At 43.2% G+C, this 14212-nt stretch overlaps 2 protein-coding genes across 2 annotated transcripts in view; one reads left to right on the forward strand and one right to left on the reverse strand.

The window, feature by feature from the left end:
- entr1 (endosome associated trafficking regulator 1) overlaps window positions 1-278 on the reverse strand; it is a 13280-nt gene extending 13002 nt beyond the window's left edge. Inside the window, exon 1 of the mRNA XM_052036929.1 lies at window positions 130-278. Within this exon, the coding sequence (XP_051892889.1) occupies window positions 130-151 (22 nt within the window). The 5' untranslated portion in view covers window positions 152-278. The remainder of the gene's footprint in view (window positions 1-129) is intronic.
- The window catches only part of pmpca (peptidase, mitochondrial processing subunit alpha), a 16143-nt gene continuing 2081 nt past the window's right edge, over window positions 151-14212 (forward strand). Inside the window, exons 1-13 of the mRNA XM_052036928.1 lie at window positions 151-300; window positions 408-607; window positions 3736-3815; window positions 4435-4517; window positions 5690-5784; window positions 7188-7288; window positions 8122-8305; window positions 9394-9473; window positions 10467-10559; window positions 11318-11436; window positions 12309-12399; window positions 12532-12594; window positions 13226-13370. Coding sequence (XP_051892888.1) covers window positions 254-300; window positions 408-607; window positions 3736-3815; window positions 4435-4517; window positions 5690-5784; window positions 7188-7288; window positions 8122-8305; window positions 9394-9473; window positions 10467-10559; window positions 11318-11436; window positions 12309-12399; window positions 12532-12594; window positions 13226-13370 — 1381 coding nt within the window. The 5' untranslated portion in view covers window positions 151-253. The remainder of the gene's footprint in view (window positions 301-407; window positions 608-3735; window positions 3816-4434; window positions 4518-5689; window positions 5785-7187; window positions 7289-8121; window positions 8306-9393; window positions 9474-10466; window positions 10560-11317; window positions 11437-12308; window positions 12400-12531; window positions 12595-13225; window positions 13371-14212) is intronic.

Here is a 14212-nt window from a genome sequence, read left to right on the forward strand (position 1 = left end):
TGCACGGCGACTCCAATCCCACTGCAGCCTAACTCCGGCTTCACCGAAGGGGACCCAGCCGCCTTATGACTCCCACTTTCCGCCGGGCACGGGGTTACCCCACAGCCCCAGTGACCGCTTCCCCCTCACCTCGCTCTCCCCGGGAGCTCATCCTCGCCCCGTCGGCCTGGTCACCAGGCGGTTGCCAAGGGGGCAGTTGACCCGGATCTCCTTCTTGTCAGGGCAAGCGGTCGGAAGTTCACAGGCGGCCAAGATGGCGGCGCGCATGACGAGGCTGAGGTCGTGGACTCAACTCCGCAGGTAAAACGCATTAAAAAAACGCGGCGGAGGCGGTTCAGGGGGTCCTGCCCCGTGTCTGGGTGCTGCAATGGTCGGTGTGGTGGTTAACCCCTAGCTCTCTGCCGTAGGTGCGGCCTCGCCGGCAGCAGGCGGTACAGCAGCGCTGGGTATCCCGGGGTCCCGCTCTCCACGCCGCTGCCCAACGTCCCCACACCCATCTACGCGTCGGCCGGTGGTCGCGACAAACATGAGACGCGCATCACGGTGCTGGAGAACGGATTGCGGGTGGCCTCGCAGGACAAGTTCGGCCAGTTCTGTACCGTTGGTGGTGAGTGGAAGAGGCTGATGATTGATACGAGTGGTGCCAGAGCTGGCCAGTACTTGTTCGTCAACCTACATCATACGCACACAAGTCCGGTTATCTGATCGTTATTGCAATGCTGTATGTGGGATCTTGTTATTGGCACGTTGGCTGCCCGTTTCCTAAGTAATTACAGTGATTACTTTGAGACAAAAGTACCTATTCGCTGCCGGATGCCCTATGATAAGAGGTCAACTTTACGTCTGATGCTTCTGATTTCTCATTGCATCCATAACTTTGTATCATCCTTCAATACAGCCAACATCTGAGCATCCTAAACTTTGTAAGGTAGCAAATTCCAAAAAACATACAGCCTTGAGTGAACAGATTCTTCCTTGATCCTTGTATACCCATTATTGTGAGGCTGTATATCTAAGTTTTAGACTCTCAGTATCTACCCTATCAATCCTTGCAGAATCATGTATGTTGCTTTGAGAACGCTTCATTCTAGTAAGATACAGTGAGTAAAGGCAAATATTGGTCCGTCTCACCTAATAGACAACCCAGTCATCCCAGAATCATTCAACTGCTCTGATTTCAAGGTCATATATATTAATCTTTCATTGAAAAACAGAAAACTGCTGATACTGGAAATCTGAAATAAAAATAGAAAATGCTGGGGATTCTCAGCACATCAGGCAAGATTTGTGGGAAAAACAGATGATGAAGGGTCATTGACCTGAAACATTAACTCTAATTCTCTCCACAGATGTGGCCTAACTATCAACATTATTTTCTGGTTTTACATTCACGTTTAGGTATGGAATCCCAAAATGCACATAGCAAACTCTCAGCAAAACCTTAAAATCACAACAAGGCGTTATTCCTTTGTATTCCAACTCTTTTGCAATAACATCCCATTTACCATTTAAATTCATCGATATAGCAAGCAATTAATTTTCCTCATCTTATGAACCAGTACACTGAGGTTCCCTGAACACCAACATTTACTAGTTTCTCACCATCTAAAAAGTATTCTGTTTTCTGTGCTTCCTACTGATGTAAATAACCTCGCATTTCTCTACGTTATTCATCTGCCATCTGCTTGCCCACATGCTAATCAACATATATCCCTTTGCAGGTTCATCGCAAGCGGCTTTCTCGTCAAGTTCTGTGTTATCAACAAGCTATAGGGCAGATTTCAGGCCCAACACTAATATTAATGCCAGGGCTTGCTCATGTATCCCTATTGAACTCCTGGTTCATAGTTCTGGTGACAACTTAAATCACTGGTGACATCTTTCATGCTGCCAGCTACTGTCTGCTGCTCTAGTAGACACCTCTTGAATTGCTAATTGGTTGCTGTATCTGCCAGTGCATGATGATTGTGTACAGGGATACATTGGTCCATCAGAATATCAAATATTAACTAATTTCTTACTGCTTAAAAAAAATTTCCAATTTTCAATTTTCCTGTCTGAGTGGATAATTTCACATTTCTTCACATACTTTGTTGGCCAAATTCTTTTATAGATACTTATCGTTCTAGGCTTTTTGCACTTCCTCATAGCTGACTTTCACACCTAGCTGTGTATCATCAGCAAACTTGGGGGTTCATTATATCCTGGCCCTTTTCCAAAAGGATTTGTATAGAATCTATTTTGTGTCTGTTAACTAATTCTCAATATATTGCCATAGTCTTGTGCAATAAACCTTTGAGTTGTAGCTAACTAATTATTTTTGATAATCCTGATGCACTATTTTCGCTTGAAAATCAAAAAACTGCAGATACTAGAGGTCTGAATTAAAAAATAGGTGCTGGAGACACTATAATCTCTGCCAGTTGCCCAGAGCTTACATGAGGGCATTTTGAGATTTTGCCCCCTCTTGGCCACCCAACCAATCCTAAAAGCACGAGATCAGGGGGGCATCTGTGGAATGAAAAACAGAATTAGTGTTTCAGGTCAAAGAGGTCTCTTTCCACAGATTCTGCCTGAGCTGCTGAGTGTTTCTAGCATGCTCTGATTTTATTTTTTTTTCTTCTTATCCACCCTATCAGCTACTTCAAAAACTGAGCAGAACTGTCACAACAATTCCCCTTTCGTAAATCCATGTTAGCTTTGTTCAACAAAATTCGTTCAACAAGAAGCTACCTCTGACACCGTTTTATGAAACGTTGGCTACTGCTGATAATCTCTGCCAGTTGTTCAGAAGTTACATGAGAGTATGCTGAGATTTTACCCTCTCTTGGGTGCCCAATCAGTGAGAAATGCTAAAAGTCCGAGATCACTAGATATTTACATGTAGGGAATTGCTCACTTTATTGTACTGACAGTACAACATATCAGTCCTTGAAATTTGCCACACAAGCAACAATGGGCAAGTAAAGACCCCTGGTTTATCCAATGTGTCCCCTAAAACAGCGGTTCTTCATTCATCCCAAAATACACTCCCCATCCCATGAGATCCGGAGATTTCCTGGGAGAGACAAAGAAGTCAGATTGCCCTGGATTCCTTGCTGTCTATACTTGCACAAGGTGATCACCAATACACAAATCCGTGCAATTGCTATTTGAAGAATTCAGCAAATTATACACTGTCTGAGTTGGCAGGCTGTCTCACAGCTCAGTCTTCTTTGGGGATGTACCATCTTGCATGAGTTGAAATTATAATCTTTGCTTTTCCCTAATATATTTAATTGGAGCAAACTCTCCACTGGAACACACTCTCTTCCCTTCACCATTATTATTGCTAGAGAGCTGTACTATAGCTCCAGGAACTGGTGTGTTCAGGTCCTTGTTCACAGGCTTCAATGCTAGTCAGATGAGCAGTTGTGTGTGTTGGGATTCAATTCCTCCTGCCCTTGTTTCAGTGTATTTGTTCCATCTCCAATGCCTTATTTCATCCCATTACCCTCTCCTGCCATTCCCATCATTGATGGCAGAACTTTTATCTGCTTCAATCCAACTCTAAGAATTCCCTCCCAAAATTATTCTCCTGTTATACTTCTGTATGTCCACATCTTACCCCAGTTCTTGTGCTGGTGCTCAGCATCTCCTCTTTGCCCAGTGTCCGAAGGCACTTTCCTTACAAGATGAGGATCAGATGAGGTGCTGGCTGAGAATGCTGCTCATTAATAGGGTTGTGTCTTTCAGTTTTAGTGAATGCTGGGTCAAGACATGAGGTGAAATTTCCCAGTGGAATTTCCCACTTTCTGGAAAAGTTGGCATTTTCTGTAAGTATCAATATATTTCCACATTTTATCCAGAATCTTAAAATATTTGGTCATAAGCACAATTTTTGAAACAAAAATAAAGAGATGTCTTTTATCTGGGAGTTGCCGACCATTCCTGAGGTTCAGTTGCTCACTGGAATAAAGGTAATTAGCAAATGAACCAGAGGCGAGATGAGGATAATTCTGTTCTTGCAACAAGTTTGATTTGCCGTGCACTGCCTGACATGATGGTGGAAGTAGATTTAATAGCAAATTTCAAAACAGTAACAGCAATTTTGCAATAGTTGTGAGAACACTGGCTGACTTCTCATTCAGAATCAGGAGTCCAGTAATAGACTAAAATTGAATCCAGGACATTCTTGGATAATTTAGCTTAAATTGGCAGCTAAAGCTAATTAGTAGCTATTTTACTTTCAATACATTATTTCTTCTTCATATCTTGTCTCTGTGACCAAAGCTCACTCACTACCTGAGCTATTGAGAGTTTGTTCTTGATTAATGATGTCATTAAGAAGCTTCGAGATGGTGTGGAAGGTTGTGCATTGGTCATCTTGTGTTAAATGTCTGAGATGAAATGGAGGTTTTTAAACTTGTAGCTGTGTGTGTGTTTTGTCTTCAGTCTACTGCACAATTTGGCTCCAAGGATGAAATTCTCCTCACACTGGAAAAACACGGGGGGATCTGCGACTGTCAGTCTTCCAGGTGAAATAAAACATTGACTTGTGTGTGTGCATGTGTGTCTCGGATAGGACCATAACAAGTCACTGGTGCAGTGCATAGCACTGAGTTTACGCAAACTGCAATGATCCCAACTGATTGGTTCAAGGTGCAATCCTAGCAGGTTTCAGGATAGTGCTGAGACATTATAATTGGTCGCAATGCCTTTTGCACTAGAGGAGGGATTAGTCAGATCTGGTAACCTTAGGAGCTATATCCCAACTATGGGGCTATTGGGAGAGCAGAAGATTGGTATCAGAAGTGATTAATCTGTCCAGGTTTATACATGAACTTAGTTTGTTGATGCTCATCAGACAATAATTAGATAATCTTACCTCTATATATGTGATATGTTTTCCATTCTTTCTGTATGTCTGAGCCACAGTTTATTATCATTTCTCTTAGCCTGTTTATCTCATTAAATGCCTCACCTTTTCTCTATTTCCTTTGTCCTTTTAATCCTCTATCATTATGGGGCCTATATATATTCTACCAATTTAAACCCTCTAAAGGGGAATGGCAGTAACATGATTAGGTGGAAGGACCAGGGCTGGGATGGAGGAGCTGCTGGATATACAGAGATGTTGTACACTAATGGTTTGATAGAAGACTCGGTCTCTGAGAAGGGAGCCTGATCTGGAGCTCCAACTTTGTACTCTGTAGTCTCTGGTCACCTAGGTAATCCATTGTCACAGCCTCATCTGCCACTGGCATACTTAGAGCTTTCTGTAGATATGGAGAGAAAATCCAAAGCTTGGTCATGGTATGGGTGTGGGGGGGTGGGGGGGTGGTTCCCACAGGATTTGAGAATTGGAAGTGAGCTTGATCAAAATACGAAGAGTATTCATCGTACTTGCTCTTGCACATGGTGTTGGGGGAGGATGGTCAGAAGCACTGCGAGGGGTGGAGCTGCAGAACTTGGATAAGGTGGAGGGGTCCAGCAGGGAAGATGGGGATCTGGAGGTCAAGGGCACTTTGAGGAAGACTAGAATGGATCTTCTGGGGCTGAGTGGAGTGCACCAGTTTCCCCTCCTTTCTGCTCCCCATAAATCTGCAGCCCAATAAGAGTGTAATATTATAAATCTGAGATTAGGAAAGAAACTCATATGAAATTTTCCAGTCAGGCCCTGAATAAGCATTTTTTTTTACACTTTCAGGGACACCACAATGTTTGCTGTTTCTGCAGAGGTGAAGGGCCTGGAGACAGTAGTCAATCTGCTAGCTGATGTGGTGCTTCAGCCGAGACTTACAGGTAACAGAAGGAGGAGCGGATGTGTGTGGCAGATGCTAGTTTAATCTTCTGATCAACTTTGCGAAAGGAATTTTAATTCCCAGTTTATAGAGTGGAATTTTATGGGATGGTTAGTGCCTATATTTTGAAATCCTGGAACTTGGTTTTCTGCCTCACAATGTGATCAACTCACTGTAGCAAGACGTTCGAGTCTTCTCTAACATTTCTGCTGATATTGGGACCGGAAGGACTGTGCAGGGGCTGCTGTTTTGCCTCCTGCCTGATGTGTAGAGGTTATCAGCTTCTTGAGATTTTCCCAGCAACTTAGATACTGTAGCAAACAGCAACACCCCATGTTAATCATCTGGGGTGTTACAATAAATGTTTTGGTAAAATTAATAATTCTCTTAATTTTGAAAGTAATGCACTTGGTGTTTCAGAACTGCATGAGTAATCATGAATTATCCGGTTGGGTAATGAAGAGTCATTCACTTTGTGCAGGAAGATTTAATCACAAAGATTAGTGCGTGAAACAACCAAGAATGGGGAATAAGGGCAAGTCTTCTGGAGCTGGGAGGTAATTTGTTGAAGCCTCCAGCTTCTCTGAAACCAGAATTTCTAACTATAATAAACCCATTTGGGGTTTATTTGACAGGAACGTGGACAAACCTGTACTTGTCACAAAATGGTTTCCACTGCAAACATCCTAGTTTATAGAGTAGCATTCTGCTTTTGCTGCACCTCATCATAGCTGACATTTGCCCTGGTTCTCCTTGTTTGCGGGATCACTGGACTGACAGTGTGACAAACAGTTATTACATAAGGGTTAAAAAGGTTCACAAGGTCTAAAACAAGGGTATTCAGCTCATTTTCTATTTGGGCCTATGGATAAATGTTCAGTATGTAGTGCTGTGAAAATAAAAGTCTTGCAATTTGGCATACTTTTCACAAACCCAAAAGGTATGCCAAATTGCAAGACTTCTAAAATAGTGATAATTTTAAAGAAAATTTTAAAGTTACATAGCAGGCAATTTGTGTATAGCAAGTTCCCACAGAAATCAAGGTGATAGGACCAGATAATCTGTCTTTGTGATGTATATAGAGGCATAAACATTGGTTGAGACATTAAGGCAATTCCCTGCTCCTTTTCAAAATAGTGACTCTGAGATCGTCCACCCAAGGGAGAAGGTTGGGTCATGGATTCACACCCAATAAAACAGCACTTCTGACAATGCAGTAATCTTTGTTCTGGTGCTACAGTGTTTGCCTGGAGTGATTGGCTCCAGTGTCCAAATGGATTTTGAACCCCAGTGTTTGGCTCTGAGACAGGAGGGCTAGTAATTTTAGTCTTTGCCGTGCAGTTGGTGGCCGCCTGCCTGGGATACAACATGTTGATATGGTTGTGAATCTTTCCTCTGTCTCAGATGAGGAACTGGAGATGACCCGAATGGCTGTCCGCTTTGAGCTGGAGGACTTGCAAATGAGACCAGACCCCGAACCCCTCCTAACTGAAATGATTCATGCGGTAATGTAACTACTCAAACATTTCGTGGTGGGAAAAGTCTCTCAGGTTGGTTACACTGGAACAGGAGGAGATCATTCAGCCCCTCGAACTTGTTACATTAGTGGGAGGAGGTTATTCAGCTCCTGAGACCAGTTACATAAGAAAGAGAGATGGTCACTCAGCCTCTCATGCCTGCTCTGCCATTCAGTCAGATCACAGTTGATTTGTATTTAATACCAATTACCCTCTTTACTCCAAAGTCCTTACTAAGTCAAGAAATCTGGGTTTCACTCTTAGAAGTTCTATTTGCCCTGCAGAATCCTTTGGGTGGGGGTGGAGGGGATGTTCTCATTACCTTATCTGTGAAGAGGATGATCCTGACATCATCTACATTTCTTTACTATTATCATTATGCTGCATTGTTGTGGATTTGCCAACCGGAGGAAATGGTTTCTCTCCATCTATCTAATTGGATTCTTTCAAGGTTTTAAATACTTGGATTTCGTCACTCCTACACTTAAAAGAATACCTGCCTAGTCTGTACAACCTGTTCTTAATTATTTCAGCCCCAGTGTTATTCTGGTAGATCTATGTTGCACACTATTGCCACTACCACCCCTCCCCTCCAAGACCAATATATCATTCCTGAGTGCCCAGAACTGAGTGCATTTAATCCAGATGAGGCCTAACCTGAGAACTGTATGCAGAAGAATCATCTTCTATTTTAGTCTTCTTAAGATGAGAGGGAGATTTTTATCAGGAAGTCACAAGCATGAGGCGTAAGAAAGGAAAGTGGGAAAGCCAAGGATGCTAGGTAGCAGAAGGTGAACATTTTCTTTTTTTTGTCTCTCCAGGCAGCTTACCGAGACAACACTGTGGGGCTGCCCAGGTTCTGTCCTGCCGACAATGTAGAGAAGATTAATCGAAAGCTGATCCACTCATTTTTGCGGAATTACTACACCCTTGACCGACTGGTGTTGGCTGGGGTTGGGGTGGACCATGACCAGCTGGTGGAGTGTGCAAAGAAGTATCTCCAGGGTATGAAGGCAACCCCGGTCTCAACTTAACATCTTCATGTGTTAGAACACTTGGCAGTGACTAAAAATATCTCCCTGAATTAAAAGCCCATTTTCTGTCTGATCTTCTTAAACATCATGCTTAGAATCTTACAGCGCAGAAAAGGCTTGCATCATTATAGTGCCTTTCTCCATCACAGAATAGCTCAAAACTGCTCAAGTTTTATTATGAAGTATTGTCATTCATGTGATGTAAAAAACTGAGGAGCTTGCCTTGTGCAAATTGGCTGCACGAAAAGCAATGATACTGTGATCAGGTAACCTGGTTTTATTTTAGTAATGTTGATTGATAAATATTGGCCAGGACATTTTGGCACATTGTTTTTAAAGAAACTATCCCAACTCCCTTGCTATTTTGAGACACATGAGACTACAGTAGCTGGAATCTGAAGCCACACACAAGATGCTGGAGGAACTCAGTGGGTCACGCAGCACCTTGTATGTTGCTTCCTTGCTGTTTACCTTTTTTCTAAATTTCAATTCCCTTTTGAAAATTTCACCACCCTTTTATGCAGTACATTCCACAATTGCTACCTCCAGTTCTCCTCATCTCCCCTCTGGTTCTTTTTATCAATCAGTGAAAGTCTGTCTGCTCTGGTTACTGATTCTGGTCAGTAGACATTTTCTTCTAATTTACAGTTTAAAAATCTCATTACTTTGATAATTCTGTTAAGTCTCTTTTTAACCATTTCTGTTCTAAAAAGCCCCAGCTTTTTTATTCTCTCTCTCCAATTGTTTTTGGGTGTAGTTTGAACCCCTGTCTGATAGGGTAGATGGGACATTCACTTGCATCTCTTTAAAAAGACAACCCCTCTAACAATACAGGTCTATCTCAGTCCCTCACTGGGAGGGTCAGACTAGATTTTATGCTCAATTCTCTGGAGTGGGACACAAAGACATGACCTTCTGACTTATGGGACACTGAGCCAAGGTTGAAACGTGTGATGATTGTTCAAGCACTGAGAGTGGAGTTGGGGAGAGGCTTCTGGATCTCTGCAGGCTCTTGAGCCTGTTACACTCATCAACTTTTCTCTGTTCCATGCTGCACAGGAGTAACCCCAGTGTGGGGGTTAGAAAAGCCCACTGATGTGGACCGGTCTGTGTCCCAGTACACCGGGGGAATTATAAAGGTGAGGCACTGCTCTCTGCTGTGGGGGTTAGTCCCTGGATCCACATAAGAAATTCTCAGAAAAATTCCAATTGGAGACGAGCTTCTTGAGCCTGCAGCTGCTGCACTGTGTCAGGCCACTAGGTGGGGATAGAGGATGTCTTGGGCTTGTGGAGATCTGAGGTTGGGCTTGCACTTTTCCTTCTCTTGGGTGCCCTGTGCAATTCTACTCTTGCCCTAACCTCTCCACTCTTCTCCTCAGCCTGTTTGGATCAGTTGATCTTGGTGGCTGGAACAATTGGCCTTAGCATCCCTGGGGCAGGAGGGCAAGTGGCTGGGGTGTTGTCAGTCACGGTTTCCCCTCCTGATTGCCATTTGTGACGTCCACTGGTAAACACTTTTGAAGATGGGGACTTAGGGTTGAACTTGGTGGTTGCATAGCCTGTCCAGTTTCTTTCAGTGATTTGTAAAATATTGCAGATGTTGGAACTTGGAAATAAAAATGGGAAATGGTGAAAATCCAGGATCTGAAGCAGCTCCTGACTGAGACGAAGTTAACATTTCAGGTTGATGAACTGATGTTCTGATGGAATGTCACTGACCAGAAAGGTTAATCTTGTTTCCTGTCTGAGTTGACAATTTTCATTTTTCATTTTCTGTTTGTATTTCTTGCAACAGCATCTTGGGTGAGATAGAAGTGAAAGGTCATTGCTTGTAGAGCTATTTGTACTTTTGAATGGAGCCAGGGAGGAGTCTTAGACATCTTCTATGCTAGTGCAAGGCTTTATCCAGTTTTGGTGTAGTGGGCATATTAACCATGCTGCAGGGAAAGAAAGACTCCAGAAGAGGGGTAGTGGTTAGGAACTGTCCTTCCTCTGCTCCAGTGCTGCATTAGTCTGAAGGATCAAGTTGTCAGCTCTGGTCTGGGCTGGCTTCTTGTTGCTTTATGGGGTGGGAAAGGAGCGGTGGGAGAATGAGACTCTTAACACAATCCACGGTGTGTCTGTTTCTTCAGGTGGAGAAGGACATGACTGATGTCAGCCTGGGCCCCACTCCAATCCCAGAACTCACTCACATAATGATTGGCCTAGAAAGCTGTTCCTTCCTGGTGAGTATAAAGTCATTTAATTCTAAAGCTTAACTGCTTTAAAATTTTTACTTGTGAGATTTAATGATTCTATTATTGGCCTAAAAGTCAAGGGAAGGTGAGTTTAAACTCATTCTGGGCAGGTTGAGAATTTGAACCAGTTTGGGGTTACACCTCTCGCTGTCTTCTGTGATCTTATTTGGTCCAGAGTGCTACTCATTGAGACCAGGCTAGCACTGTAGGGGGCCAACTGCCTGACCTGTCAGTGCAAACTCTTGTGTTGTCTTTAAGTGTAAGTGATGTCATATGTAGCCCAAGTGCAAGTTCTTTCCCCATAATCCTGAAAACTGATACTCTTTGAACACTGGTGGAGTTGTCTTTTGAAATTTACTTTACCCCAAAAGTTGCTGGAGTTAAATTGATTGTAATGCATTCTAAATCTTAACGGCTTTCATTTGTTCCTTTGCTTTTTATCATTTATTTAAATCTGTGACAAATTATTGACCCAGTTTCCTACTCCTTTATCAAAGCACCATGATTTTGAATGCCTTTACTAGGTCTCCTTTATTCCTCTGTTCTGTAGAGAACTGACTCTATACAGCTGGTTATGATGCAGGTTCCAGGAGTGAGTGACTAGAGTCAACCTTTCCTAATGCATTCCACCCACCACAGACTGGTGTGGAGATGTGCATCATGTATTGGGGGAGGTGGGGGATTGGCAGAGAAGGGGAGCATTCTGTGATCAGAGTGTTCATGAAACATTATTTGCTTTATTCCAGGAGGAGGATTTCATTCCTTTTGCCGTGCTGAACATGATGATGGGTGGCGGGGGCTCGTTCTCAGCCGGGGGACCCGGGAAGGGCATGTTCACCAGACTCTACCTCAATGTCTTAAACAGGTCAGTCCTGGAGCACCTCTGAGTGCTCTGCCTCAGCTGTGCTGGGTTTGGCCGAGTTTTGCAGAGGAGAGTAAAGAGATTGAGAAGCTGGTTCAGCACTAGTGACGTCAGAGATTTGTGTAGGGCAGGGGAATGTTCCGTGGAGGTTTGCCAGTGATAGGGGGTTCAGTTTGAAGGTGGTTGCACCACCTACCTATGCTTTCTGGTACCCTTCCACACCAGGTTTGGACATAGAGGAAGATCCAAGAGAAAGAGTGGGCAATGCAGAAAGAATGCTGATAATCTCGCAGCTTCCTGGGAATCCAAATCTACAGCCGTAGCAAACAAAACTTTTCATAAAAAACAGCAATACAACTAAACTCTTGGGCTAGCTTTATTCTGAAGTTTGACACTCTGTGGGTTAAATTATTATTAGCCTTTCACTTGTCAGAGTGTCTGTCCTAAAGCAGCTTTATGAAATGTAGTCACTGTGGAACAGAGGAAACACAGCACATTCCTACAATGAACACTGAGCTAGTAACCAGATAATCTATTTTAGTGAGGATTCACGAGTAATGAATATTGCGCAGGACACACAGAATTCCCATCTTTTCTATATCTTTAATATCTTTCTGAAAGGGTAAACAATGTTTCGATTCAACTTTTCATGTGAAGTGCAATGCTTCTTCAGCATTGTACCCTGGGTGTTAGCCAGGTATGTAGGGCCGAGTCTCTTGGGTGGGACACAAGTCTACAGCCTTATGACCCAGAGATAAGGGTGCTGTCAGCTGACTCTACGAATTGAGTAATGAGTCAAAGTCCACAGTTCCCAATCCATTAATGTGCAACAGATTAGTCCTTGCCTTCTAATGATAACCATCTCTATCCTACAGACACCACTGGATGTACAATGCCACTGCCTATCACCACAGCTATGAGGATACTGGGCTCTTGTGTATCCATGCCAGTGCAGATCCTAGACAGGTACCAAGTCATCATCAAATGCCTTTAATAAGCTCATTGCCTTGTTATACCATTCATTCCCACTGTACAAGCCTTTATAAGAGCCTCTATGATTTATGTGCTCATGTTAAATACTTGTTTCTTGTGTTGTAGGTCAGAGAAATGGTGGAAATTATCACTCGAGAATTTATCCTGATGGCTGGCTCGGTTGGAGAGGTGAGTGCATGTGTTGGATTTAACAGATTTTCATTCAGTAAAACCTCTACAGAATTGCATAGGGAGACAGGTATACGTGGAGGGGCACAAGCACTGAGGAAGTCAGCAAGAAAGTGAGAGGTGTACAGAAGTAGAAAGGGAGAGAAAAACCCACACGGACAACAGAATGTTCAAGGGTCACCAGCCTATTCAGAACTACGGTGCATTGGGTGGCAATTAGCTTATAAGTTCAAGCCGCACTCCAGGGTTTGATACGGAATCTAGGGAGATACTTTGAGTGCTAATTCTAAAGGAATGTTGCACTATTAGAAGTACTGTTTTTGAATGAGATATTAAACAAAGACACAATTTGCTATCGGGCTGAGTGTAAAATGGCACCATTTCTGGTTTGTACTGGCAATGTGAGCCTTGTTCTCTAACTAACCTATTCTGTGGTTGCCCTGGGAGTGTTTGATGGGACACCAATGAAAGAACTGCAGTCTATTTATTTCATAAAGTATTTGCCCTGGGCATTTGATGGAACAAGAGTGGGAGTTTAGCTGTCTCAACTTGTGTGACAGGACAATGAGAGGGATTGGTGCATAGATGTAGATTGACCCTTGTGATGTATTATTGCTCCATTTGTTGTCAGGTGGAGCTGGAACGAGCCAAGACCCAGTTGCAGTCGATGTTGATGATGAACCTGGAGTCTCGGCCCGTTATCTTTGAGGATGTAGGAAGACAGGTGTTGGCAACAGGAATCCGCAAACTGCCCCTCGAGCTCTGCAGGCTAATTGGTAAGTAGAAGCTGAGCAGAAACCAACCAATAAGATCCTCTTCAAAATGTTAATTTGGTCTTAATTACACACACAGAACACTTTCTCCCTAAACCCTGCTCTTCCCCTGCCCTCTTTCCATCCGCCGCACCCCCCCCCCCCCCCCCCCACAATGGAATATACAGAGGAGACGGGCATTCAGCCTACTGTGACTATGCTGCCCAATTAGTTCTGCTCCTTTAGTCCTTCATCATCGTGCTTTAATTTTATATACAATTCCCATTTGAAAGTAACTACAGTGAAACTCCCATAATCAGGCATCCAGTTGGGACTTCGGTACAAACTTTCTGGACTGTTGGATATTACTTTATTAATACCCAAATACACTTATTTCCTTTATATTTTACATGTTACTCAGTAGTATAATGAATTTTACAGTGAACCTGGCAAGTTTAAAGAGAGCAGGAAATACACAAGTAGTCTGGACCCTGGCTCTGGCGCAAACTTGCCCACATTCCTGATCCCTTGTGTTCTGGATTCCATCCACACATTTGTGCACAGCCAAGATGCCAGCTCTGGCCACCTGCTCCACTCGCATTCTGGATCCCCAGCTCATACTCCAGACTTATGAATGAACCAGATACTGAACCATCAAGATTTCTGAACAACTGAATTCTGAATTATTGGGAGTTTTACTCGAATCTGCCACCCTCTCAGGCCATGTTCCTTTAGCATGATTTGCTGGGTAAAATAATTTTAAAGAAAGCAGTTTCTCCTTTTTTTTTTACTGTATTAAATCTCTGTTTAGTCTTTTATCAGGGCTCAGTCTTGGCTTCTATAGTCCCTCCACTTAACAGGTCCCT

This window comes from Pristis pectinata, chromosome 23 (genome assembly GCF_009764475.1).
Source record: "Pristis pectinata isolate sPriPec2 chromosome 23, sPriPec2.1.pri, whole genome shotgun sequence".
Classification (NCBI taxonomy): domain Eukaryota; kingdom Metazoa; phylum Chordata; class Chondrichthyes; order Rhinopristiformes; family Pristidae; genus Pristis; species Pristis pectinata.